Genomic DNA, 26882 nt, shown 5'->3' with positions numbered 1-26882 from the left:
AAAAAAACTTTTCTTTGAAAGGGTTGCTGTAAATACCAGACAGAACAATGTTTCTGTTTGTATATAAGATGATGATGATAGTTATTCTTACAAGAAACAGTACAATGTCCATGAAGTGACTATCTGGCTGAAAATATGAGCTTCAGTATGTGTGTAGTAAATAAAAACTGCGTGTCTGCGCCATTCATTCACACAGAGACATGCCCAAAATGCAGGGTTACCATTCAGTATTTTCGCTGCTTAATATTTAGAGACAATAGTTCATATCACGTTTTAAATTAAGGGTGCTGACCTACTTTTGATGTATTTATCCAAAAAATTGGCAAATTTCATGAAATGGAGTAAAAACCTAAAACCTGCTTTGTGTTATTGCATTACAATCTTCTAAAGGGACGGTTCTCCCAAAAATGAAAAATGTCAACATATACTCAACCTAATGTCATTCCAGTCCCGTTTGACTTTCTTTCTTAGCCAAACACAAAAAGCACAGACTCTGAAAAACTGTACTGATCTTACTTTCCAATACAACTACGATGAATGGGAATGGAGGCTTTCAAGCTTCAAAGAAGATGCAAAAGCACAATGAAAGCAGCATAAAAGTGGTGCATGCAACTCTTGTGGTACATTTTTTATGTCTTCTGAAGTCATATGATTGTTTGATAGGAATAGACAACATTTAGGTTAGCTTCTGCAACTGGATCGAGTCAGTGAGTTTACAAACAAATCATTCAGTTTTGGTTTTGTGAACTGAATTGACCATCACACCAAGATATGTTCATAAATCAGACACCGCTCACACAAAAATGTTTTATTTCTGATCCATTATGTTAAAGATATTCACCTTTTGCATTGATAAGCAGTTTGGAATGGCAAGAGGGTGAATAAATTCTACCTTTAAGCCACAGATGAATAAAAGTCAATCAAACTTTAAGAATCCGACAGTATAAGCAAGGACGAGATACGCCCGTCCCGAGATGAGACCGGAGGAGCAGGTGACGGGGGATGGGCACGTTTTGTGCCATCCAATGGGGGGTGGGTTTGGCAGGGGGTTAAGACTAGGTCTGCACCCCCATAGTCATTCACACGTTCCACTTTAAAAGAAGGGATTAAGAAGCTTCTCGCTCCTTCTCCAAGACACACACACACACACACACACACACACACACACACACACAAATATGGCTTGGCTTCTTTCTCTCACTTACCATGCCAGGATCATCTATGGGATGTGGGATATGACGATGGAAAGGATAATGGTTGGCCACCGAGCGAAAGAGAGAAAGCATGCGTGGATGGTGCAGAAGAGCATCAAAGAAAGACGGTGCCCTTGGCACGCAAAAGCATGTAATCAACACAGGCAGTGTTACTATGACAAATACAAACAGAATCTCTTTATCTCCTCTCATTGTTGCGATTGGGCTACTTCAGAAGCAAATCTAAAGTTGACAGCTCCGCTCTTTCTCTCAGTCTTGAGGGCTAGAGCGAGAGAGCGCTAGCGTGAGAGGGATGTGTGGGGTGTTCCCTTATGCAAAGCAGGGTCACCGCCGACTCAGAGACACACAATAATACTGATTACACGCATATGCTAATTATTATACGCTAATCAAGTACAGTAGCTTTAGATTTGGGCTAATGGCAGGCGGTGGCTCGCTCTGTAGGTAGGAGAAAGCTAAAAATACTATAGGAAAGCTGGGAAGACAGTGGCCTATTAGGAGACACAACAGCACCTGTCACAACTCATCAGTTGTGGAAAATGACTGCTTAGGACAGTAAGGCGTTTTGACAATGTCTTATCTTTGCCTCCGCCTCCTTTAGGCGAGTATGTAAAATGTAAAAGTATCGCATTTCAAAGGAGAATTTAGGCTATTTAGGGAAGAAAAAAAGTGGGAAGATGCATGGGAAGAGTTTTAACAACAATACCTGAGCCTGATGAACGTCTTTCGTCCAAACTTTTGAAAGTAAGAAGACTTTGAATATTGTTAGAAATGTGTCAAGAAAAACAGAGAATAGAACAGAATTGTAGACCAACAAACAATTGAAAACTAAAATTTGTTTCCACTACTTTAGGTAATGTTGCAATGTTAAGCTGCATTGAGTGCCTTGCTCAAGTGCACAATAGTCAGTGCAATCTTTTGTTCACCAACTTAAATCTTTAGCCACTGGGATGACTTCTAACTAGGCCACCTACACCAAGGTCAAATGTAAAGAGCATTTCAACAACAAAGCTATTTTCAGCAATTTGAGCAACATCAACCATTAGCAATAAGTCCAAAGTTGAGTTCAACTTCATGCAAAAAAAAGCAGTAATGCAATTTGGTGACTACCAATGGAAGTAAAGGCAGCTATCCGGCACCTGATACAGTGGGATAAATCAGTAGAACATGAACACCTCTTATAGCTCTTATTTCCATTTCCATTGTCAGAAGTTGTGAATAGTACCAAAACAGCAAACCATCCCATACCATTTTTTTTTCGGGAGCCTTCCATTCCTTCTAGCTAGGGATGCTCCGATCGGCATTGGCCGATAATCACATTTTATGACTCGATGGGTACTCTCTAAACTTGGCCGATCTTACGAACCGTTCGCAATTTGATAACATCAACACGTGAGGACGTACATGATGCGTGTGGACGTGAATGAATTGGTGCCGGTGTGGAAATACTATGGCAAAGAAATACTAGAAATCTCACGTGCAGGAGCATTGTCCAAAACATTTAATACCACTAACCTGATTCAGCATTTAAGAATGAGCCACTGCGAGATGTACAGAGAGAGAGAGAGATTAGGCTCGTGAAATACCTCTCTGAGTCAGTGCGTCTCTCAAAACGGATCAGCAGCACCCTCTCTACTAAAAATGAAACTTTAAGTTTATTTTCTTCAGGAACAGTGTCGTTGTTACCTCGTGCTTGTGAGAAATGTCACATAGGTTTTAACTTGTTAATCATGAGAGCAGTGCTAACAACATTAGCGCATATGTTAACGTGTGCTAACTGTATGTGTGTGCGTCTGTGAGGGAGAGAGTGGGAGAAATAGAGTATGTGCTTTCCATACATAATAAAACATCATTTTTTGGCTAAAACATGGAAATAATCTGTCGTTTTTATCCTATTGTTCACCGTATTTAATTTGGCCTGTATCGTTGTGGGTAGAGCTGCTCGATTCTGGCAAAAATCAAAATCACGATTATTAAACACGAATGTTTTTTTTATTTATTTATTTTTAAAATACTGAATATTTCTATGCAAGTCTAAAGTATTCTAACAATACTACAGGTACTGAATGTAATTATTTGAATGTAAAATAAAACTTCATCTTTACTGTAATAATTAAACATGCTTTGTTGTTACAAAAGTCCTTCATTCAAGAGCAGTGAGTGATTTTTCACTTCAATTTTTACGTTTTATTAATATTAAAGGGATAGTTCACCCCAAAATGAAAATTTGATGTTTATCTGCTTACTCCCAGGGCATCCAAGATGTAGGTGACTTTGTTTCCTCAGCAGAACACAAACAAAGATTTTTAACAAAAACCGGTGCAGTCTGCCAGCCAAATAATGGGAGTGGATGGGCACCAGACCTTTAAAAGTGAACAAAAACATGCACAGACAAATCCAAATTACACCCTGCGGCTCGTGACGATACATTGATGTCCTAAGACATGAATCGATCGTTTTTTGCGAGAAACTGAACAGTATTTATATAATTTTTTACCTTTGATACATAGCCACGTCCATCTGTCCTGAGCACGAGCTTTTCATCCGGCTCATTACATGTGCACGCGCTCTGGCGTAGAATACGCAAACGCCGTAAGGGGAAATCGGTGAAAAGTCCCGGATGAGTTTGCACAAGCAAATGTAATCTTTTAGCTTTAAATTGGTTTGAACAATCAGGATAAGCGCAAGTAATTACCATTTTTAATAGCCGCTATACCCACCATCTCTGTGCACTGTGTAAACCATGAGTGTCATATACATGTGACAGATCGCTTCCGGCGTTTGCGTATTCTACGCCAGAACGCGTTCACATGTAACGAGCCGGATGCTAAACTCGTGCTCAGGACAGATGGACGTGGCTGTGTATCAAAGGTAAAAAATGATATAAATACTGTTCAGTTTCTCGCAAAAAACGATCGATTCATGTCTTAGGACATCAATGTATCGTCACGAGCCGCAGGGTGTAATTTGGATTTGTCTGTGCATGTTTTTGTTTACTTTTAAAGGTCTGGTGCCCATCAACTCCCATTATTTTGCTGGCAGACTGCACCGGTTTTTGTTAAAAATCTTCGTTTGTGTTCTGCTGAGGAAACAAAGTCACCTACATCTTGGATGCCCTGGAGGTAAGCAGATAAACATCAAATTTTCATTTTTGGGCGAACTATCCCTTTAAGCACAGAGACGGCAAAAGGAATGTTATTTGTGGCAGCTTTAACAGCCACACGGATCCAATATACTACACACGTATTTTCATTCTCAACAGTTTATGATCATTTAAGACAACTGACCAGGGTTTACATGAATAATAACCAAGCGCCTCATTTTGAAATTTTTTGTGTGTATTTGACCGTAGAGGCACGCACCTTGAGCTAAAAGATAACTTTACATGTCTGTGTTCTGCTCCGTCTCTGAGCGCATACACAGAACAGCGCAAGTTTTCTTATGCGCTATTAAAAACACAACATCAAAGAAACATTAATAAATCAAGCACGTCCTGTTTTATGAAAGTCACGTTACATGATTTTGCTGATTTGCATGCGAAATTAGGCTTTTATAGGGGAGCAAAAGTGAACCACTGGTAAGGGGAGTGGGGCGCAATAATCGTTTCATCTCAATTACTGCATTTTTCTGAAAAAGATGAATGTTGATCATAGATTACATATCAGTTATATAAAGCTCAAAGCATCATAATCAAAATCCTGCGAAAATCCTGATCGGAGCATCCCTACTTCTAGCACATGTAGTCTGGTACCTAAAGAGTAAAGCTAGACTCACTGCAAAACGCTGATTAGTTGACAGAGAATCATCACTTGCGTGCGCTAAAAGGGGAATGAAGCATCGCCTTCACTCGTTCCACCATACTGCTCATGCGTGTCAGCTTCTTTACTTTAGAATGCACAAACACAAAAAAAACATAACATTGTATTTTATAATTTTATATTTTCACACACAGACAATGGCTGCATCTGAAAACCTAGGCTTCTGACTTGATGCCTTGCTTTTCACTTGTTGCACACAAAGACACCACACAAAACTGATTTCGGACATGCTTCTGAGGCAGCGTAATGGTTTAATGATCTACAACAAAACAGAGCGAGCTTTGGTGATAAAGTGTACATTTAATTACTATAGTTCCGATTTCTTGCTAGAAAAGTGCAAAAAGTTGGTCAGAATGCAACTTTCAGATAGGCCTGTCGCAATAGTCAATATATCAACTTGTCGCACAATATATATGTACATGACCTCAATAATTTTTGGTGATGCCCATTTATCGCCCATTATTTTTACATAAAAATGAATGTCACCATGTTTTTTGCATTCCACTTGCCCCTGTGTCGTTTGCAGCTTCTCATACATAATGTGGTAAAGTCATGAGGTGCTAATTCAAATTTAAAAAATGCTTCTACAAAAAAAAAAAAAAAAAGTTTCATCTGCAAATGGTCTTGTTTAGGGATCTGTGCCTTTGTGCATGCATACATACACCGCTGACTGCTAAGTAGGGACTGTGTTTTCCAGCAATAGTGTGCACCCTACCAATCTAGACAGTTCCCTCATTTTGAGATAAATTGTTTACAAAGGTCTGAAAATATGTGTGTTACTTTAAAAAAGTCACTGCAAAACACTTTTTTTTTTTTTGCAATTAAGCACACTTTTTTGGAAGTTGTTCTATAACATTTAGTTTATATATGTGTACAACTGTTCAGAACAGGGCTTGCTAACCATGTGCTGATTAGCACCTTTGAGGTAGGCTCAAAAGTACCTAATTGTCACTACCAAAACATTTGGTGAAGTTTCGGTAGTGACATCCTTGTTTTTTTTTTTGGGGGGGGGGGGGTGTTATTCCCTAGAATTCTCCCTACAACATTGTTCCAGTAGTGACAAAAGGGAAAACATAATCCTTTATTTAGGGGATTTTTTTTTAGAATTTTAGTATGTTTTAGTAGTGTTTTAGTATGCAAGTTAAAATTCTGTAATGTGATGTGGTCGCTATCAACACATTCCTGTCACTATCGAAAATGTGCTGTCACGACCGAACCACGGGATGTTTTGTCAAAGAGTATTCCAAATTATCAACTAAGATGTTATGATAGTGTTTGATTCAATATACATTCAAACTAATGAATTCTTAACTTTGAAATCAGTATGAATATGACTTTTGCCTTTTACAAAGAAAATCTGGATTCAAAATACAACAAACCTCATAAATCACACTTGAAATGTTGTTAAAATTGTAATTATTATTTAACTCTGAAATGTTTTAATTAAAATAGAAAAAAATATATTTACAAGGAAGATGTAAGAAAAATCATAGGTCAATCCCTTTTTATTAAATACTGTGTTTCGGTAGTGATTGTGTATTATAATACAATTTGCATACATAGAAAATTTGTGGAAAAACACATTTGGTTTTTTTATATACATAGGTTTTTTTGGAGTATGGTTTAGTATGTCAGGCTTCACAAGGTTAATAAAGTTAACTTTGCTGTACTTGTCACATGCATTTCACTAAAGTGTAAAACAGGTCAATGTCATCAATGTTAAATCAATTGTTCCGCTTTCTAAAAACATTCACCATACTGTATTCTACTATTGTTTGTTTTTTTGTATAAGCATGGAGATGTTTTGCTTTTGGACGAACATTCAATATTTGCAAGTTTAGCTGTAGGGCTGGGCGATAAAACGATAACGATATATATCGCGATAGACAAAAGATCGATATCAATAAAAAATGTGTTCGATAAAACGTTCGATATTTTGTATTCTACGTCAGCCCGCCCAGCCCCCCTTTAACGTTCAGTTCATAGCGCCAGATCACAATAGAAGTTAAGGTTATCTTTCCTCCAGAACGGGTCCATGTTGTTGTATTAAACGAACTAAATAGCCTTATGTTATTTATCTTATTCACACGACGGCATTTGATTTCTGTCTCTACATGATCGCGCGTTTACAATGTCTCCTCACAGACGGGATCGCGGACTCCATTCATAAAAACGGACTTTACTATAGGGCGGAATGCCGCGGAATTCGTCGGTTTTTGGACCAATAAATCAAAAGTTGGTCTGTTAATTAATTCAGATCATGTAGGTGTTTATATGTTCACATTTAAATAATTTACGTAAAACAATATATATGATAATAAATAAAATAAAGAGTCACCACCTAATTGTTGAAAAAATACTATTATTATTAAACCTTTTTTTAACTGAATATAATTTTTCTTCTATGTATTAATTTTAACAGTAAAGCTCAATTTATTTTTATTTTTAAAAATAAATCAGTGATTTTGTTTTCATTTGATTATCAGAAAAATTAATACAAGAATTTCTGAAAAAAAAAGATTGTAGGGCCCTATTGTTCAAAATGTTGAAAGTTTTGGACTTAATTTTTCACTTAAATAAATATTTTTGTTATTACACAAAGTATAGGCTAAAGTACCGGGAAAGAAGTAATGTTGGCTACTGGCAACCAGCAATCTGTGCAGAAATAAATATTATCAGCCAAGTACTTTGCAACAACCTCTGACCTGTGGTCAAGCCGTACTTCTGGGCCATATATTAGCTTGACCATTCACTTCATCGACAATGAATGGGGTTTGAATTGAGGATTAAGAGATAATTAAGTGTATATTGTGACTTATGTTTACATTTTAATTATTTGAGTTTTCCATGGTTGTTGACATTTCTGTCTTAATAACTGAGGGGATTATGATCAGAGGCAGGTTAAGTTTAAAATAAAAATGCTTGAGTGTAATATATTTTTCTCCTGGTCCTTATTTTAAATGGGTCATACAAATATCAATAATTATCGATATCGACCGATATGGAACACTGATATCGTGATATAGTTTTCAGCCATATCGCCGAGCCCTATTTAGCTGTCTTTTTAATTAAACGTACCAGAAGTTCACCTTTATACCATAACAGTTGGAATTTGAGAGGTGTGAATGCTGTTTGGCTTGTCAGTCATTTTATCTCTCAGAAGGTCAATTCCATGCATAACAGTGCACAAACACACACATATGCAAAGCAGATGGCAGCCATGTGTGTCTTTGTCTCGCTGTTCTAAACTTCCTCTAACATTCAAAATAATTTAGCCAACAAATCATGAGGGTACGCATTCTGTAAGCACAAATATGGGCAAGCTGACTCATCTTTTAGGAATTATGTGTGTAAGTGCTACAAATTATCTGATGCAATAACCACAATCCACATAGCAAATTCAAAAGAATTTGATGATCATAAGACAACTTACTGAAACAAGCGTAAAACCGTTTCTCTATGTGAGGATGAAAGCAAGAAAATGTGAAATAAATAAGTAAACAAAGCATTTTAACTACCACTGAAAGCTCTCGCTTGATAAAGATGATGTGCACAGTACTTTAGCGTTAACCAGGTTTATCATTATCATTCTAAGCCCCGTTATCTTGGGTTTACACAAAGGGGTGTGGTCACAGACTAAATGCTTGAGATCTAAGTGGAAATTGCTTGAAACTCATCTCAAAACTCTCTCCTGCCAATTGCACACATACCAACTAAACTGTGTACTCGACTGCACAACATACTTTAGTTGATCGTTACACAGTTAGGCTTAACAAGATATTTAAGTCAGTGCTAAAAGGAAAAATTAAAATGATAGTTCACCATAAACTGAATTATCCATTAACATCAACATCCTTATTCTGAAACCTGTATTCATTCCTACTAACAAATACAAAAGAAAAGAGATGTTAAGCAGAATGTTAACGACTGACAGCTTTAGTCACATTTCAGTGAATCTGATTTCCAAACAATGAAAGTGAATCAAGCACAATGACAGCTTCAGTCACTTCAACGAAAGAAAGATAGTTATATAAGGTTTGATAAACATTAGGATGTGCTTAATGCTTTGTTAAATAAAAGCTGAACAGTCTTAGAAATATTTCGCAAGCCATAAAGTTTTACAAAGTTACACCTGGAGACGAGTAAACAGAAATCATGATATTATTAACTGATATGAGCTTGGCAACACTGTGATCTATACCATTAGAATAACTCCTTTTAATCGCATTAAGAGCGTAATTTAAGCATCAGTAAGAACAGATCAGTGTGTCCGAGCGTGAGATGGTCTGATCAGGCCAGCACTGGCTGCTCACCTTCAGTCTGATCTCATATGTCGTGAACCTGTTCCGACCGACGCCAACCGTCTCGGGGTTGGAAACATCAATCTCTAGAAAGTTACTCGGTGGCCCATACGCATCGTTCAGGTTTTGTGGTTTAGTATACAGCCTTCTTGTATCTGCTATGGCCTCAGCCATGGCTTTCCGTTACAGGTTTGAGCAAACAAGCAGCTATCGATTGCACTTCCGATCAGCTGAGGAACAGCTGACATGTGACATACCAACACGGTCACGTGGTAACATCCCTGGGCCTTGATTGGATAAAAGCTGTCATAGCAAGTATAGTGTACTTTTATATGTGAAGTCGTGAAAATGTTATAGGTTTAGGTTATAACCGTATGTTAAGCAATGCCTAGCATTTATGCAGCCACAAGCTAACATATTCTAAACTCGAATTGGATAAACGTTAGCAAAGCAAGTAGAGTGCAGTTTTTGATGGACATGTAATGTTAAACTTTTAGTACAGGTTATAAATATTTGTCATTTATTCAAACTCAAAAGACAGCATTCTGTATTGTACTTTAAAAAAGTGCTTTGTAATGTTAAAAATATGTTCTCAATTACTATTTATAACCGCCTGCTGAATAATATCTCGCATTTATTCACGAATAGCTATAATTGCGCCTCAGTTATTATATTTATAAAGACACATTTCTTATGTAATGTAACTTGGTTGTTACATTATAGATTTCTAATATAATACAACTTATATAAACCCGAAAGAACAACATGTAGAGCTCAGTGTCTGTTCTCTCTATAACGGCATATCAAGGTGTCAGTGTACAGAGCTCAATAAAGTTATTAGGTTTTGAATCAACATGGCGGCATACGCGTTGCGGTGGACAACGAGATGTTTTCTAAGAATTAAATTCAAAAAGACAAGTTTGTCGAAAGGAGTTTGGTGTGAGTTGTTCAAGGCAGTTAGAGGTGAGCATGAATATTCTCCTGTCATGTGGTCAGTGCTGATAACACGTGATAACGGCGGGAAATAATTTACGTCATAATTCTGTATATCCATCTTCACACACACACACACACACACACACACACACACACACACACACACACACACACAGACACACAGACATAAGTAACTGGTTTCCATTTTTGTGGGGACATTCCATAGACGTATTTTTTTTTAAATGTACAAACTGTATCCCTTTATCGCTTTACCCTAAACTTCCCCTCAACTTTCCCAAACCTATCCCTTTCACAAAACTTTCTGCTATTTTTGATTTTCAAAACACTTCATACTCGGATTTATAAATTTGTTTCTTCTTGGGGACCTAAAAATGTCCCCACAAGGTCAAAATTTACTGGTATTACCATACTTGTGGGGACATTTGGTCATCATAATTAAGGGAATACCAGGTACACACATACACTACAAGTCAAAAGTTTTTGGACAGTAAAATTTTTGATGTTTTTAAAAAATAAGTCTTTTGTGCTCACCAAGCCAGCATTTATTTGATCCAACATACAGCAAGATCAGTAATATTGTGAAATAGTTTTACTATTTAAAATAGCTGCTTTCTATTTGAAAATATTTTAAAATGTAATTTACTGCTGTGATCAAAATTTTCAGCATCATTACTCAAGCCTTCAGTGTCACATGATCCTTCAGAAATCACTCTAATATGCTGATTTGCTGTTCAAGAAACATTTATTATTATTATTATTATTATTATTATTATTATTATTATCAATATTTAAAACAATATTTTTTTTTTCAGGATTCTGTGATGAATAGAAAGATCCAAAGATCAGTATTTTCCTGAAATAAAAAGCTTTTGTAACATTACCATTCAACCGCTTAGAGTCAGTATAATTATATAAATTATACAAATTAAAAGTTTTATTTAGGAAGGATGGTTTAAATTGATCAAAAGCGATGATAAAGACATTTATAATGTTACAAAATATTTCTATTTCCAATAAATGGTGTTCTTTTGAACTTTCCATTCATCAAAGAAGCCTGGACTGGAGTAATGATGCTAAAAGACCAGCTTTGAAATCACAGGAATAAATTACATTTAAAAAAATATATATATATTCAAATAGAAAACAGTTATTTATTTTAAATAGTAAAAATCTATAAGGAGTTATTATATTATTTTAAAACTAAGCTGTCGAACACATTGTTAACTTTTTATTGTGCTATATAAGTATTTTTTAAGAACTTTTAATTCTTTTTAAGTTTAAATGTCTCTTCTTTTAAAGCTGTAAATTATGCAGTAGGCAGTACAGCTTTTTTTTGATGAAGCCTTTTTTCATTGTCATTTATATTAATTATATTTTAAGATATGGGCACTTGTGTGTTTTGCAATTAAAACATACAGTTCACTCAAAAATGTAAATACTAAAATTAATCGTTACCATATACTGTACATTTGTTCAAAATCAAGAAAAAAGTTGTCATACACAATATCTGTTTTGTAGATCTATTCCGCATTCATCAGATACATCCTCACAAAGTCTTAGTGTGAATTATTAAGGAAGTATTATTAAGTATTATGTGATATAAGCACTTTTTGCTAAATAGATGTCAAATAGCTGTTTAACAACATATTTTTGTTTCTGAACGGTGTTCAACATTTTTTTGCAGGACATACATCTATATCAGCACCTTGGGCTGCTCATGGCAGACTCATCAGCCACTATGACAGCCTTGTCCGCTCAGGTTCACTGCGAGAGGACACTCAACAGAGAGCTGCGCTTTTTCAATTAGAACAGTTAAACAGAGAGATGACAAACTATACCAACATACCAATACTTCTTCCTCAACCTACAGACTGTTTACATAGTCAACAAACCACAGAACTAGAAAATAATAAGAGTGGAGCAAACCTCTGCAGTCCTGAAGAAAATATGTCAAATGCAAAAGAAGACAAAGACGTTAATGAAACACAGGAGGTATGGTTTGTATGTGCCTAATCGAGCAGTGCATTCAGTGAATGTTTACAGTGAAGGAAAAGCTTAGCAGTCCAACCTTCAGTCAGACCCCAGCCCTTGCACTGTGCCATTGCCTAATTTGCTGTGGGACTGTTATTTGTAGGTCAAAGCAGCTTCAGCCTGTTTGTGTTTGTGGGGGTGGAGAGTGGGAGGAAAGACCAGACCAAGCACTTGCTGGATCACAGCACAGCCCCCTACTGAGTCAGGACACCCCACCTATCCCCTCGCCTCAGTAATGAGGGGTCGCCATTGTCTGGGAAAGAGATTCCCAGCTCCACTTTTAACATGGGGAAATAAACATAAACATGTGCTCTTGTGCTGATTATTTAGGGCAAAACTGTCCATAGGGTGAATTAAACAGTGCAAGGGATGAACAAAATTAAATTTAATCACTTTTTATATTAAGAAAAAATATTAGTTCTGAAAAATGAATTATAATCACAAAGTTGTTTATCTAAAGCATTACCAAAGCAAACAACAGTTAATTTGTGAAACAGAGTAGAAAACAGAACCTTGCTACCTAAGAGTGTTGGCATGTGAACTTTTTCCCCTTGGCTGCGTCCTGTCAAAGTGTAGAGCATGACTCCACCTTGTGGACCCGTCCCTGACAGGGCCTGTGTCCGCTCTCTCTCAGTCTCTTTACTGTGTTTGTCCACTCTGCCGTGACTGGACCACTGCCACCAGCCACAATAACGAGCTACAGAGAGTTCTGGAAGTCAGTGAGAAGTCACACGCTGTCATCCAAGAACGCTGCGCCTCACTGCTCAAACAGCATTCGCCCCACCGAAAAAAATCAGGGAGGATGAGGTGAATACGGGGATGAGGATGTCGGCTCTCTGTCTTTTCTGAATAATCAATTGTCTGGAGCTACAGACAGTTCTGAACTGACAGTTCTGGCTCATCAAATCCCTTGTACTCTAAAAGTTGAATGCATTGCTGACATTGTTTGACAATTTTAAGTCAAAGGGAACTCTTAATCATTTCTTGAAAATGTATTTTCTTTCTTAGTTGGTGACAAAAGCAAACCTTTTTTGATTTGAACTTTGAAGAAGTTGATTACATTTGTTTTTGTTTTACAGAAGTCACCAAAGCCACATCCTCCTCATGGTTACTATATACATGGTGATGTTGGTAAGCTTGAGTTCATTTTTTAACTAAATGATCAGTCATTTTAAACATGCATATATTGAGTTTGGAGGGATTTGAATGGGCTTTACATTGGAGAGGCCAATTAATGCTTATTCTGTTTTCTGTTTTGTAATCAACAGGGACTGGGAAAACAATGCTGATGGATCTTTTTTACTCATTTGTGCAAAACAGAAGAAAAAAGAGGGTTCATTTCAATGCATTCATGTTAGATGTACATAGAAGTAAGTTCTGACTAAACCAAGGTGACCAGTTTTCAAATAATTGTGGATATATCATAAAAGATTATATACACTACCATTCAAAAGGGTGGTTTTCATAAGATTTTTACATTTTTTTTTAAATTTTGAATTGAATTTGACTTTTTGTTCTGGTCCAACTAGACTGGATTTATATTGTGAAATATTATCGCAATTTAAAATAAGTTTTTATTTCAATACATGCTAAAATGTAATTTATTCATGTGATGGCAAAGCAGAATTTTCAGCAGCCTTCACTGGAGTCTTAGTCTTTAGTGTCATATGATCCTTCAGAAATTATTGTAATATGCTGATTTGATAATTAGGAACATTTCTTATTTTTTAAATAGACAAGAATATTTGTTGAATGGAAAGTTTAAAAGTACAACATTTATTTGAAATAGAAATCTTTTTGTAAAAATATAAATATCTTTCACATTTGATCAATTGAATTGATGTTTTTTTTTTTTAATAAAAATATTTAAAAACCATGAACCCTAAACTTTTGAACAGTATTGTATATTTACAGATGAAGTCAAAAGTTTACATACACCTTGTAGAATTTGCAAAATGTTAATTATTTTACCAAAATAAGAGGAATCATACAAAATGCATGCTATTTTTTATTTAGTACTGACCTGAATAAGATATTTAACATAAAAGATGTTTACATATAGTTCAAGAGAAAATAATAGTTGAATTTATAAAAATGACCCCGTTCAAAAGTTTACATCCCCTTGATTCTTTATACTGTGTTGTTACCTAAATGATCCACAGCTGTGTTTTTTTGTTTGGTGATAGTTGTTCATGAGTCCCTTGTTTGTCCTGAACAGTTAAACTGCCCGCAGTTCTTCAGAAAAATCCTTCAGGTCCCACAAATTCTTTGGGTTTTCAGCATTTTTGTATATTTGATCCCCTTCCAACAATTTCTGTGTGATTTTGAGATCCATCTTTTCACTCTAAGGACAACTGAGGGACTCATATGCAACTATTACAGAAGGTTCAAATGCTCACTGATGCTCCAGAAGGAAAAACGATGCATTAACAGCCAGGGGTGTAAACTTTTGAACAGAATGAAGATGTGTACATTTTTCTTATTTTATCCAATTATTGTGTTTTTTTATTTATTTATTTATTTAGTACTGCCCTTCAGAAGCTACAGAAGACACTTACATGTTACCCAGAAGACAAACTAAGTTAAATTTACCCTGATTTTCAAAAAAGTTTTACATAGTTTTTCCTTCTGGAGCATCAGTGAGCGTTTAAACCTTCTGTAATAGTTGCATATGAGTCCCTCAGTTGTTCTCAGTGTGAAAAGATGGATCTCAAAATCAGACAGTCATTGTTGGAAAGAGTTCAAATACACAAAACTGCTGAAAAAACAAGAATTTGTGGGACCCGAAGATTTTTTCTGAAGAACAGCGGGCAGTTTAACTGTTAAGGACATACAAGGGACTCATAAACAACTATCACTACAAAAAAACACAGCTGTGGATCATTCAGGTAACAACACAGTATTAAGAATCAAGTGTATGTAAACTTTTGAAAAGGAATTATTATTTCTTGTGGACTATATGTAAATGTCTTTTATCTTATTCAGTCAGTACTAAATAAAAAATAACATGCATTTTCTATGATCCCTCTTATTTTGGTCAAATAATTAACATTTTGCAGATTCTGCATGGTGTATGTAAACTTTTTACTTTAACTGTACCTCATTACATATTAATCAATATAAAGTTGTACTGTTTTGTATTTGCACAAGTATCAAACAGTTATTCTTTTTATCACACATGAATAACAATTGAGGAAAATAACAGCATCATGTAGAACAGATGCCTCTGAGATCAAAATTAGTTTTTGTCTAAGTTTTGAGAGCATTTGCACTTATTTGTATTGACTTTAATTTGTGCATTGCATTCAGGGATCCACAAACTGAAACAGAGCCTGCCAAAGCGACGGATTGGTAAAATGACAATGTATGACCCCATCTTTCCAGTTGCCATGGAGATCGCAGAGGAAACCTGTCTCCTATGCTTTGATGAGTTTCAGGTGAGGGCAGGAGTAGGGAAATTGGGAGGGTGAAGAGTTTGTAAATTTGTTGAAAAATTTCTAAGCTGCAATTTAATGCATATTTTCTGTGTTCGTGCATGAGTGACGGAAACAATGTTGCAGAAATCCCAAATATAATATTGTAAAGTAAAAATCAGCATGCTGATGGTACAGTCAAACCTAAATTCATATTATATCCATACACCTTCAACATTTCTCACATTATCACAGTTTATTCACTATAGTTTGGAAAATGGTAATAAAATACAACAAGAGTTAAACTGTGTCAAAACAAATTCATCTTAATAATGTCTGATAACTTTTATAGAAAGGTATGTAATGGATTACAATCAAACAAAAATTCAGACAAGTGTTAGTATGACAATATTTACACAACTATCAATACTTTGACCAATTACCAAGCAAAGTTTAATTTTGTTCAGTCTGGGGTGTAAAAAGGTTGCATTAGCAATTAAAGAAAACACTTAAGACAAAAATGGTCAGGTCAAAGTGTCTAAAGTGTCTAAATGGTCAGGTCCCAAATTTTTATCAATTTTACTGGTAGTCCACTGTATGAAGAATTTTTGGGATATAATATGTCACAGTGGTGAACTGGTAAAAAAAAAATTTAAAATATAATGAATTTTTGGTTTGACTGTATATTTATAATGATTCACTTCATCTAACCAGAGTGTGGAATGGCTCATAGATATAAGGCTTGTTCATTTTGGAGCCATCTAGTGGAGTCAGATACTGTCACACAAAACTGAAAAAGCATGCTGAGGCCACAGATAATCGAGATGAGAAAAAAGCTAGGATTAAACAGAAGTCTGTATTCCTTACAATCCCATAAAGATGAATAAATTAAAACGTCAGATACATTTTTACAGTTTTAAACCCAGAAATCAGCCTATTTGTCAATCAGTAATCCTTACAGAATCTCTGGTTTATGTTTCTCCTGTTATCATAATAATATTACACGCCGTATTCAACTAACCTGTGTAGACTTAATTTCTGATCAAGAGTCGTGGTGCTCAAGAATGAAGAGCTGCTCTTATATTAACAGCTTTAAAATTGAAATGTTTACCTCAGACCTGATCACTTTCATATATTTATTTAGATCGGGCTCTCATTATTGCCTGAAAGCTCACCTTCGATGCGCTCGGCAGTCGTCGCAGGCGGCAATACGGAAAGCACACAGATTTTGTTTATGATGCATAAATGAGGAGCTGACAGCCCCTTACCAATCAGGAGCCACTGGCACTTAAGCATGCAAATGAGGCATCGAGTTTCAGTCGGCCCCTCTTGCTTCCTTGAGTGAGGGGTAATGGAGAGCGACTATGGCGGGTCGCATGCATCCATGCCTCTTAAATGCTAATGAAATTTCTCCATTCTCTTCATTAGTCCGGCATCATTATCAGTAATTTGTAGCCTTCCCCTTTTGTCCCTCTCCACTCCCTTAATGAATGCAAGGTATTGAGAGAAGGACCAAGAGAGATATAGAAAGAGGAAGAGCGAGCAGAAACCGCTTGAGGCATTGTCTCAGGGCCCTGTCAGTCGCCGGGTGAAATTACTCATCGACAGAGTTGTGTAAGTAAAGGTTTAAGATCAAAAGAGTGCAATTTGGCACCCGTGTGCGCCACACAAAAGTGACTCTTTGCTGGCGTAATTGGATGCTCATTTGAATATCCGTGCCGTTGTTTTCGCTGTCGTCCACAACAACGCCACACACAGGGCTTTCTTGCACTCAACCTGGCAATCAATACCCCGAGACTGAAAGTGTGTGCGTGTGTGTACATACACTCGCACATGAGTGTCGCGGTGCCTGTGCGACAAACAAAAAACAAATACAGGACGGATGAAAAGGTCATAATTAAATGACTCCTTTGAAATGAAGAATAGAAGAGGACGGTTAAAGGAAATGTGATCCAATTTATGCCGTAGCACCTCGTCTTTGTAAGCAACCACCCTTCCGACAACACACACACGCACACCCTCCACCTTGCCGCACGTAAGGCCGCTATAGAAGACGCTAATTGGGTTTGATGGGGCCGAAGGTTTAATATGCAAAAAAGGGAAACACTTCAATATAAGAAAAACAACATATGCTGGGGGTATGGCAGTCATAAGTGTGTCCTTCTAAGAATAGTAGAGCTTGGTGAATGAGCAGATCTTCTACATGACAAAAACATCCCGGGCCCCAAATTTGCCTCCTCGTTGCCAGATATGCAAACGCAAATAAAGTATTAACCCGACTCTAAATGCATTTTGACTAAATGCATTTCAACCCTGAAAAAGTAGCAGAAACGTGGGAGAAGATGAGAGCGGACCATGGTCGATCTCATTGTGTGTTATTGACTAAAGGGCTCCTTTTGTCAGGGGAGGGTCAGCAGCCCCAGCGTTGCTGCAGATGTGTGTGAGGCAACAGCTCGCTGCTGTGAAAAAGGCAACGTTTAAATGATAATAATGAATGATGATGATGAAAATGATAATAATGAAAGAACCACTCATCCTCTCGCTTCTGAGATTCAGGGACAGCCATGCCAGGCCCTCAAGAGCACAATGGGAGCGCATCTGTGTGTGTGTGTCTCGGTGTGTGTATATGTATTTGTCTCTGTGTGGCCATCTGGCTGTCATTGTGCCACTGATTTTACCTCGAAACGCGGTTTGTTTATTTATTTATTTATTTATGTATTCAATTATTTACCTTTTTCAGTGCTTTGGCCACTTGTCCTTGTCTCTAGCAGAAAGCCGCGGCTCTGCGTGGCCATTTTACAGTCAGGTGGAGTGGCTTTGTGTCTGTCCTGCGTCTGTGCGCTAGCGCGTCGGGGAGGGTGATGTCAAAGGACCTTGGCCGAGGCTTAGGTTTTAAAATGTAACGACACCTGGTTTTCGCTCATTCATTCGCATGTACACGCATGCACAAGTGCACATGCATGCGCACAATTGTGGTAATTAGCTCAAGGCAGAGCAAGGGCAAAGGGGAGAGAGTTGCGCCTCGCTCATCTTCAGCTCACACACCTGTGCCTACTCCTATAGTGTCCAACGATCCTGCCTAGAGGACAGAATGGAACCAACTGAAGCTAAAAGTTAAAGCAACACAAAATTAAACCCTAATTACTATATAAATACACATTCATTTGTCTTATTAGAGTTTGGCTGTTTCTAGAATTCTGAGCCATAAAATGCAGTTGAATTTCATTTATTCCTGTGAACTTAACTGATGGTATGCTCAAATTGCTTACGTGTGGCCCTAATAAATGTTTTTTTTTTTTTTTCTCAGGTGGTGGATGTAGCCGACGCTATGATTCTGAAGCAGTTATTTGAGGGCTTGTTCAAGTGTGGGGTCGTGGTTGTGGCAACCTCAAATCGACCACCTGAAGGTAGGGAGATGTCTGGGTAATGTTAAAGCCATGTGTTCAAATGCAGGTCCATCGATCTTAAAATATGATTTAACCCTGGAAATAAACTGAAAAAAATTGAAATTTAAATGAATTATTAATATAATAACTATTATTAATTTTATTATTAATAACTATTAATTAATGATTTTTTTTAATTAAATCCACATTTTAAAATGTAAAATAGAATTCTTTCTATTTTACTAATTACATTATTTCTAGGTGCACTTGTTTAGCTGTGACATTTGGAAAAAAAAATTATATATTAAATATACACTACTTTTTACATCAAAAATCTAAAAAATATACTGGGGTATAAAGTCCATAAATCGGTGCTCTTTGGATGCAGGATTTCCTAATTCGTCAAAAATGTACTCGAAAATATAGTGAAAAATAAAAAACGCCTTTATTCTCACATGGCTTTACACTGAAAACAACTTGCACTCAATGCGTGTACTTGTGAGTTGTTTTTATTGTAAAGCCATTTGACAATAAAAGCTTTTTATTTTGCACTATATTTTCAAGTGCCTTGGTGAGGTTTTTTTTAGGAATACACTACTTTTTTTTAAGAAAGCAATACTTTTATTCAGCAAGGATGCATTAAATTGATTAAGAGTGATAGTGCATACTTTTACATTGTTACAAAAAAAATCCTGAAGAATACTGAAACGATTCTAGGAAGCTCCAAATGATTTCTGAAGGATCTTATGACAATAAAGACTGTAGTAATGGCTGCTAAAAATTCAGTTTTGCCATCACAGGAACAAATTACATAAAAAAGAGTTCTTTTACACTGTAATAATATTTCATAATATTACCATTTTAATGTATTTTGGTCAAATGTACTGTTTGAAAGAGACTTCTTTCAAAAACATTAAACAAATCTTAGAGATCCCAAACTTTTAAACTGTAGTGTAAAAAATATTAGTGCTGGTAATCCAAAAAAAACCCCGAAATAATCACACTTTTTTATTCTTAAATCAATTGGGAATAATTCCCACCTAACAGCGGTGTTGGGGAAAGTTACTTTTAACAGTAATGCATTACAATAATATTGAGTTACTCCCTAAAAAAGTAACCGTAATTAGTTACGTTACTTTTGCGTTCTGTACAGTAGACCGCAGAAGAGAAAAAAAGGAAAGCAAATGTTTATTTAACATATTTAATTATTGCAGGTTTGCGCTGAATTTCACTGTTTTTATTCATTTCGAGGAATACTGTATCTGTTTTTTTTTTTTAGTGAGTGAGATGAATTAATGCATGTTCACATTTATTATAGAACTAAAGTAACATCTTACTCACAATTTTTCTCAACATGGGGACAGGAGAGCTTTTAATCAATAAATGGGGGGAAAAAGTAACTGGCGTTATTTATTTGAAAAAGTAACTTTTTCTTGTCAATTAAAAAGTAATGCATTACTTTACTAGTTACTTGGAAAAAATAATATTATTACGTAACTTGTGTTACTTGTAATTCGTTACCCACAACACTGCCTAACAGTATTTTAAATATACTTCTATATTGCAAAAATTTCACATTCAATCTTCAAATTTATGTAGAAACAACATAAAGACTATACATATTTTTTATGACTAAAGGTGATTATCACTGATACCAATATTACTGATGTCTCTAGGAAATAGTTTTTTCCTAATATTTAACCATTGACTATAGCCATTACTGTATAATTGAGAGCTATCAATTTGAACATTTATTAGACTTAAAAAATAACAATTTTAAATTTGAGTGAATTTAAAACGATCTTCACATAAACCCATTGTTTACCTGTGCCCTTCAGCAACTAGGAAATATACAGAAATTGTTATCAAGAATGTGATCAAACACTGAATACTAAATTAAATATAAGATGAATCCTTAAAGCTACAAAAGTTATTGATTTCCTCCTTTTTTTTCTTTTGTTCTTCGATTAATAAACATCATAGCAGCTGGATTATTAGCTTATTTGGCTGCTATTACTTTAAGAGCTGCCACTGCTGAACATGATGTAGATTTGACAAAAACAAAAACAAATCGGACAAAAAAGCAGTTTATTCCTTTCATTTCCTCCATTGATTTTCCAAGGTTAAGTGTGTGTTTTCTGATACTGACCTGTCACCTACACAGCACACATGACTCTTGTACTTTTTCACCTTGTATTGTTCGCTACCAACTTCCCAACAATAGACCACCGTACCTTTCTCATTCTCCTCAGGCTTTTGTGTGGCCTGAAAGTAAAACATGTTCCTAAACTACACTTCCGTCTCGTGTTCTAATCCAGTTCTGCACCATCTCGTGTGTCGGGATCTTATTTCGTCTTTTTCACTCTTTTCTAAAGTTCACCTCCCCTTTAAGTCACTCTTTGGTAATCGCTGTATTTTGATGCCATGATGTTTGAGGTCTATTGATAATCTGCGTAAAGTCTCTCACTCCTTTTCTGCTTTTTATTGCTCTCTTCCTTTCTTGCATGCACTCAGTCACCTGCCATTGGCTGCCTTTCGGTGGTGGATTACACGAAACTAATCTGAGGAGTGTTATTTAGGCCTGAAATACAATGACGACTGCATCCATCTGAACTATAAACGCTTAGTTCTTCAGTAAACCGTTTCCTATGTGCTTTTCGGTGTAGCTTGAAGAAGAATTCACCCAAAGATTATTTATTCATCACAAAGGCAGTTATCAAACATCTAAGCTGTTGATTTCCGTTCAATGAAAAGCCGTCAATAGATAAAAGCAGCTTGGACATTCTTCTAAATATCTCATAGAGGTTCAAAATGACACGTGGGCTACTATCCCTTTAAACCATGTGGAAACTTCAACCTCGCCGCCATCAAAGATTTCTCGTCTATACGGCGTTCATCATAAAACGAGGCAACTTTATTTGATACCCGCTTGAACGTGAGCAGTTAGTCTTTTATCTCTCTCGACCGTTCCCACTCTTTTCTCCCTCTGCCTCATTGTTGATTCAACAGACAGCGTTTTTTTGCGATTGCTGTGATGTTACATTAAACTGGAGAGGGAGAGTGATAAGGGTAGAGATAAGACACTCCTTCTGCCTTTCTCTTCTCCGTCTCTGTCTTGGAGCGCTGCTAATGTCTCGTTGTATGAAGTGGCCTTGTGTGCCGAGTACAAAACGGTGAGCGGCAGTTACATAAAGAAACCCTCTCCTAACATTAACCAGCCACTGAGAACAAAGCCTACGCTAAAACTTAATAGCCATCTTATTCCATTTTAATTAGGTGACTAATGGATAGACGGGTACACATGAAAGATGGGAGGGAGAGAGATGGCACCGAAAGAGATTGCTCGTTTATTGATATAAAGATGCTGAGTTGAAGAGCCGCTAAAGAGGCTCGCGTGTTTGAACTTGGATGTTTGTCATCACCCAAAACCGTTTCTTCAGGTAAAGCGAGGGAAATAGATGGGCAAATGTGGAAGAGGGTGCACTTCACTTCCTAAATCTTTAAATGACACTTTAGTTATGCACCGGGATAATATGATTAAACTGAGTGTAGAATTCATTCAGAAGAATCTGGATGTGTATGTCAGTTTTTTCTTTTGATTTTTAAAAATATAAATGTATACATTTTGAGAAGACCTACAATGGATGATTGGGAATAAAATATATTTAATTAGAAGTAATTTAATGATGTTTAAAATGTCTGAAAATAGACTCACTGCTATTTTATCTTAAAGGGATAGTTCACCCAAAAATAAAAATTCTGTCATTAATTACTCACCCTCATGTCGTTCCAAATCTGTAAATTAAGATACTTTTGATGAAATCCAAGAGCTATGAAAACACTTTTGTGCACTTTTTTTAACAATTTCTTCTCTTCTGTGTCAGTCTTTGGCTCACGAGAGTACATTGCTGTCTATGCAGGGTCAGAAAGCTCTTGGATTTCATCAAAAATACCTTAATTTGTGTTCCGAAGATGAACAAAGGTCTTACGGGTTTGTAATGACATGAGGGTGAGTAATTAATGACAGAATTTTTATTTATAGGTGAACTATCCCTTCAAAGCAGTGGTCCTTTTTTATTTCAAGGCCAATATATATATATAAAAAAAATTCTCCAGTAAGGCTTAAGATAGCAATTTAAAAATGTATTATACTCTAACATTTTCAATAAAAGTAAGTTGCAAAATCATCTTGTTCTGAACTTTTGCTACTTTCTGATGGCTGATAAGTAGGGAAACTAATCTGAGGAGTGTTATTTAGGCCTGAAATACAATGACGACTGCATCCATCTGAACTTTAAACCTTTAGTTCTTCGGTAAACCATTTCCTATGTGCTTTTCGGTGTAGCTTGAAGAAGAATTCACCCAAAAATTAAAATTCATTATTTCATTCATCACAAAGGTAGTTATCAAACATCTAAGATGTTGATTTCCGTTCAATGAAAAGCTGTCAAAGGATAAAAGCAGCTTGGACATTATTCTCAATATCTTATAGAGGTTCAAAATGACACATGGGCATTGGACAACATGTTTGGGTGAACTATCCCTTTAAACCATGTGGAAACTTCAACTACTTTTGCTACTTTCTGATGACTGCTAAGTAGTGATTTGACGAAAATATTAATATCATTGTATTGACAGCAAAACTCAATATATAGTCTCGATATTATCATGGTCACATGACGATACGAAACGATAAAGGTAACTTTCAGGCAAAAACTGTCGATTTTTTTAACTATTCTAACATAAAAGGTCTTTAAAATTGTGTTTCGGGTTATTATGCTTTGGCACAGTATCTGTCAAATGAACTAAAATCGAAAGCACAATATGGCTCAATCCAAATCATCAAGTCTGTTTTCGCTGAGCATTTCAAAGCGAAGGCACGCATTTCGTTCAGGCGAACAGCTCGTGAGCCAGTGTTTTCTGTGCCTCAGAACGGCTCAATTCACAGTGAATGCAGTGAACTCGTTTATTGCATGTGCGCGTGTTTGGAAACACATCGGCCACCAGTTATGCTTTATTTTCACGGCAGATTATTACAGCACTTCAAATTTGTAGTGAGACGCATTTTTGTAAGCCTGTTTTCACTGAAGCTGGAGTTTTGCTTCAAAATAAAAGCTCTACTGCCGCTTCTGTACAATTGATTTACAATATATGGCTATTGCTGTCATAGGAATAGCAATAATATAAAATTGTTATTATTATTATATTCTAATTTGTTTGGCTTCTAAAACACCAGTGTGAATGTAATTCAGACAGTATACCACAAAAAAAGGGTGGAGTCCCCTTTAAAGTTAAGGTGCAAGTCATATTGTGATGATATGGTATTGTGAGATTTACCTAACACCTGACTGCCCACATTTACATATTGTGTTACAAAGTAAAGTGTCCATTTACATAAGTCTGAATTTACAGCAGCCAAAAGGGAGGGAGAAAATGGCAATGAAAAAAAAAAAAAAAAACTTTTTGGTGCAAAGCAGTGTAGACTAACATTATAAGTCAATGTTTGGGGAAAAAAAATAGTATATAAGATGCCTTCAAATATCTCTCAGTAAGTAAGAGACATCCCAGTTTGCTTTGCTACTGAAAAAAAAAAAAGAATGAATCACTTGAATGACTGTCGTAAGTGGCCTCCAGATCCCTATGGAAAGGCTTTATCTGTTCCTTCATAGTAAGATCCCTATAGCATGCTTTCATTTCTTGGGTGAGAACTGGCCAGACGTGTCTCGCTGGACTGTTTATGGCTCAACATGCCTCTGTTATGACAGTTCTGTTTCCTTTATATTTTCTTGCCCACGGCAGCTTTAAACAAGCTTTTACAGCACAGACAGCAGCATATACTCGTCATGTTCTCTTTACATCTGTGTGTGTGTGTGTGGTTTATCATGCCCGTGTGGCTAATTGAAGTCTCCATTCACCATGATGCAGGTTTATTGTCTGTGCGGAAAGAGAGAGACTTCTTCTCTTGAGCTCATTGTTTGGGAATGTAATGAATTTCATGTACTGCCTTTCTCCTGCGCGGCCCACAGAAATCAATTTCTGCCTCTCCTCGTCCCTTTTGTCCCTCCTCCCCTCCCGTCCCTCACTTCATCAATAGACACTTTATTTGCCAATCATAGATGGAAAATGACATTATGAGGAGGCTAAAGAGTGAATCTAACCAGCATCTCTCCCTCTCGTGCTCCCTCTCTCTCAGAACTGTACAAAAACGGGCTTCAGAGGGCTGCTTTTGTGCCTTTCATTGGCGTACTCAAGGTAAAGACAAAGTCATTCTCTCAGTTAATTTATTTATCCTTTCATTCTACCTCCGTCTCCCTCTCTCTCTTCATGTTTCCTCCTCTGCTCTGTCTGGTTTTTGATGTATTTTGTTCACAGGTAAAAATACACAACCCCATATGTGTTTGCAAAAACGCACAAAACACAAAAAAGACAGCTTTGATCATACCTGGAGATGAGAGCAACAGACTCAGAGAGAGAGGGTGACAGACATGGAGGCCGTTTAATGACTGGCGTGGGTTGGCTGGAATGAGACGGCATTGCGTGAAGCTGCTTGCATTTCAAAGTGCGCCCGGCCGTGGACGCCAGCAATGCTCTGATCTGCTTTGCAAGTTAATTGTATTATTTTAAGCAGGTATTGGCATTATCCTGTGTGCTGTCTGGGTAATTACCATCATCCTGCGACAGCTTTCCATCATAAATAATCAGACCATCATTTTCAGGCATTTTACAGCTGGCCACATTCTTGCACATTTGATCGGTACCAACACACTCAGCTCAAAGCGTTTTAACGTTTGTGGCTGTGAATATATGAAAAGTAACATATTCTTCCCATATATATATAAATATATATATATATATATATATATATATATATATATATATATATATATTTGTTTTCTAGTCAGATATTGAGCATGCCTTTAAAGGAATAGTTCACTCAAAATGAAAATTTGCTGAAAATTTACTCTCGGTCAGGTCATTCAAGATGTAGATAAGTTTGTTTTGTCATCTGAAGAGATTTGGAGAAATTTAGCACTACATCTGTTGCTCACCAAAGGATCCTTTTTTGCAGTGAATGGGTGCCGTCAGAATGAGAGTCCCAACAGCTGGTAAAAACATCACAATAATCCACAAGTAATCCACATGACTCCAGTCTATCAAGTGACAACTTGTGAAGTGAAAAGCTTTGTGTTTGTCAGAAACAAATCCATAATTAAGTTAACTTTAAACCTTAATATTTGGCCAATATAGGAGTTCATAATCCGTAATAATACTTCCTCTAGTAATAATACTTTTACTTCATGTTCTCCTTTTATATCAGTTAGTGGTTTTAGCTTGTAAATGTGTGATTTGTGCATATTTCTCTCCTGATTCAGACTCGACAGCTTATTCACTGGAGGAAGCTACATTATGGATATTAGACTCCTTTGAAGTTGAAAAAGTCTTAATGATTATTTGTTTATTACAAAAATAACAAATTTTTAACTTCACAAGATGTTACCTGATGGACTGGAGTTTTGTGGATTATTGTAATGTTTTTATCAGCTGTTTGGACTCTAATTCTGATGGCACCCATTCACTGCAGAGAATACATTTGTGAGCAAATTGTGACTCTGGACCACAAAATCATAAGGCTCAGTTTTTGGAAATTGAGATTTATACATCATCAATACATCATCAGTGATTCAACCATAATTTGCTGAATAAAAAGGCTTTTCATTGATCTATGGTTTGTTAGGATAGGACGACATTTGGCCAATATTTG

The 26882-nt window shown here is 36.4% G+C and overlaps 2 protein-coding genes across 2 annotated transcripts in view; one reads left to right on the top strand and one right to left on the bottom strand.

Moving 5' to 3' along the window:
• snx3 (sorting nexin 3) overlaps positions 1 to 9558 on the bottom strand; it is a 25629-nt gene extending 16071 nt beyond the window's left edge. The window contains exon 1 of the mRNA XM_073816744.1: positions 9346 to 9558. Coding sequence (XP_073672845.1) covers positions 9346 to 9507 — 162 coding nt within the window. The 5' untranslated portion in view covers positions 9508 to 9558. The remainder of the gene's footprint in view (positions 1 to 9345) is intronic.
• Positions 9559 to 10187: 629 nt separating this feature from the next.
• Positions 10188 to 25600, top strand: afg1lb (AFG1 like ATPase b). Its single transcript, XM_073852756.1, has 8 exons — positions 10188 to 10296; positions 11975 to 12282; positions 13401 to 13452; positions 13590 to 13691; positions 15631 to 15758; positions 19042 to 19141; positions 25314 to 25372; positions 25493 to 25600. Exons 1-8 carry the CDS (start codon positions 10188 to 10190, stop codon positions 25598 to 25600), a joined length of 966 nt encoding a protein of 321 aa, XP_073708857.1.
• Positions 25601 to 26882: the final 1282 nt, after the last annotated feature.

The sequence above is a fragment of the Garra rufa genome, chromosome 13, assembly GCF_049309525.1.
Source record: "Garra rufa chromosome 13, GarRuf1.0, whole genome shotgun sequence".
In the NCBI taxonomy this organism is placed as follows: domain Eukaryota; kingdom Metazoa; phylum Chordata; class Actinopteri; order Cypriniformes; family Cyprinidae; genus Garra; species Garra rufa.
Note: the sequence above shows the minus strand (reverse complement) of the source record. Positions and strands in the feature narration are given on the sequence as shown.

Bases quoted from the DNA above. Each gene is read 5' to 3' on its own strand.
- afg1lb (XM_073852756.1), top strand. From the start codon at position 10,188: ATGGCGGCATACGCGTTGCGGTGGACAACGAGATGTTTTCTAAGAATT. The intron at 13,453-13,589 runs GTAAGCTTGAGT...TGTAATCAACAG, and splicing joins CTATATACATGGTGATGTTG to GGACTGGGAAAACAATGCTG. The intron at 19,142-25,313 runs GTAGGGAGATGT...CCTCTCTCTCAG, and splicing joins CTCAAATCGACCACCTGAAG to AACTGTACAAAAACGGGCTT.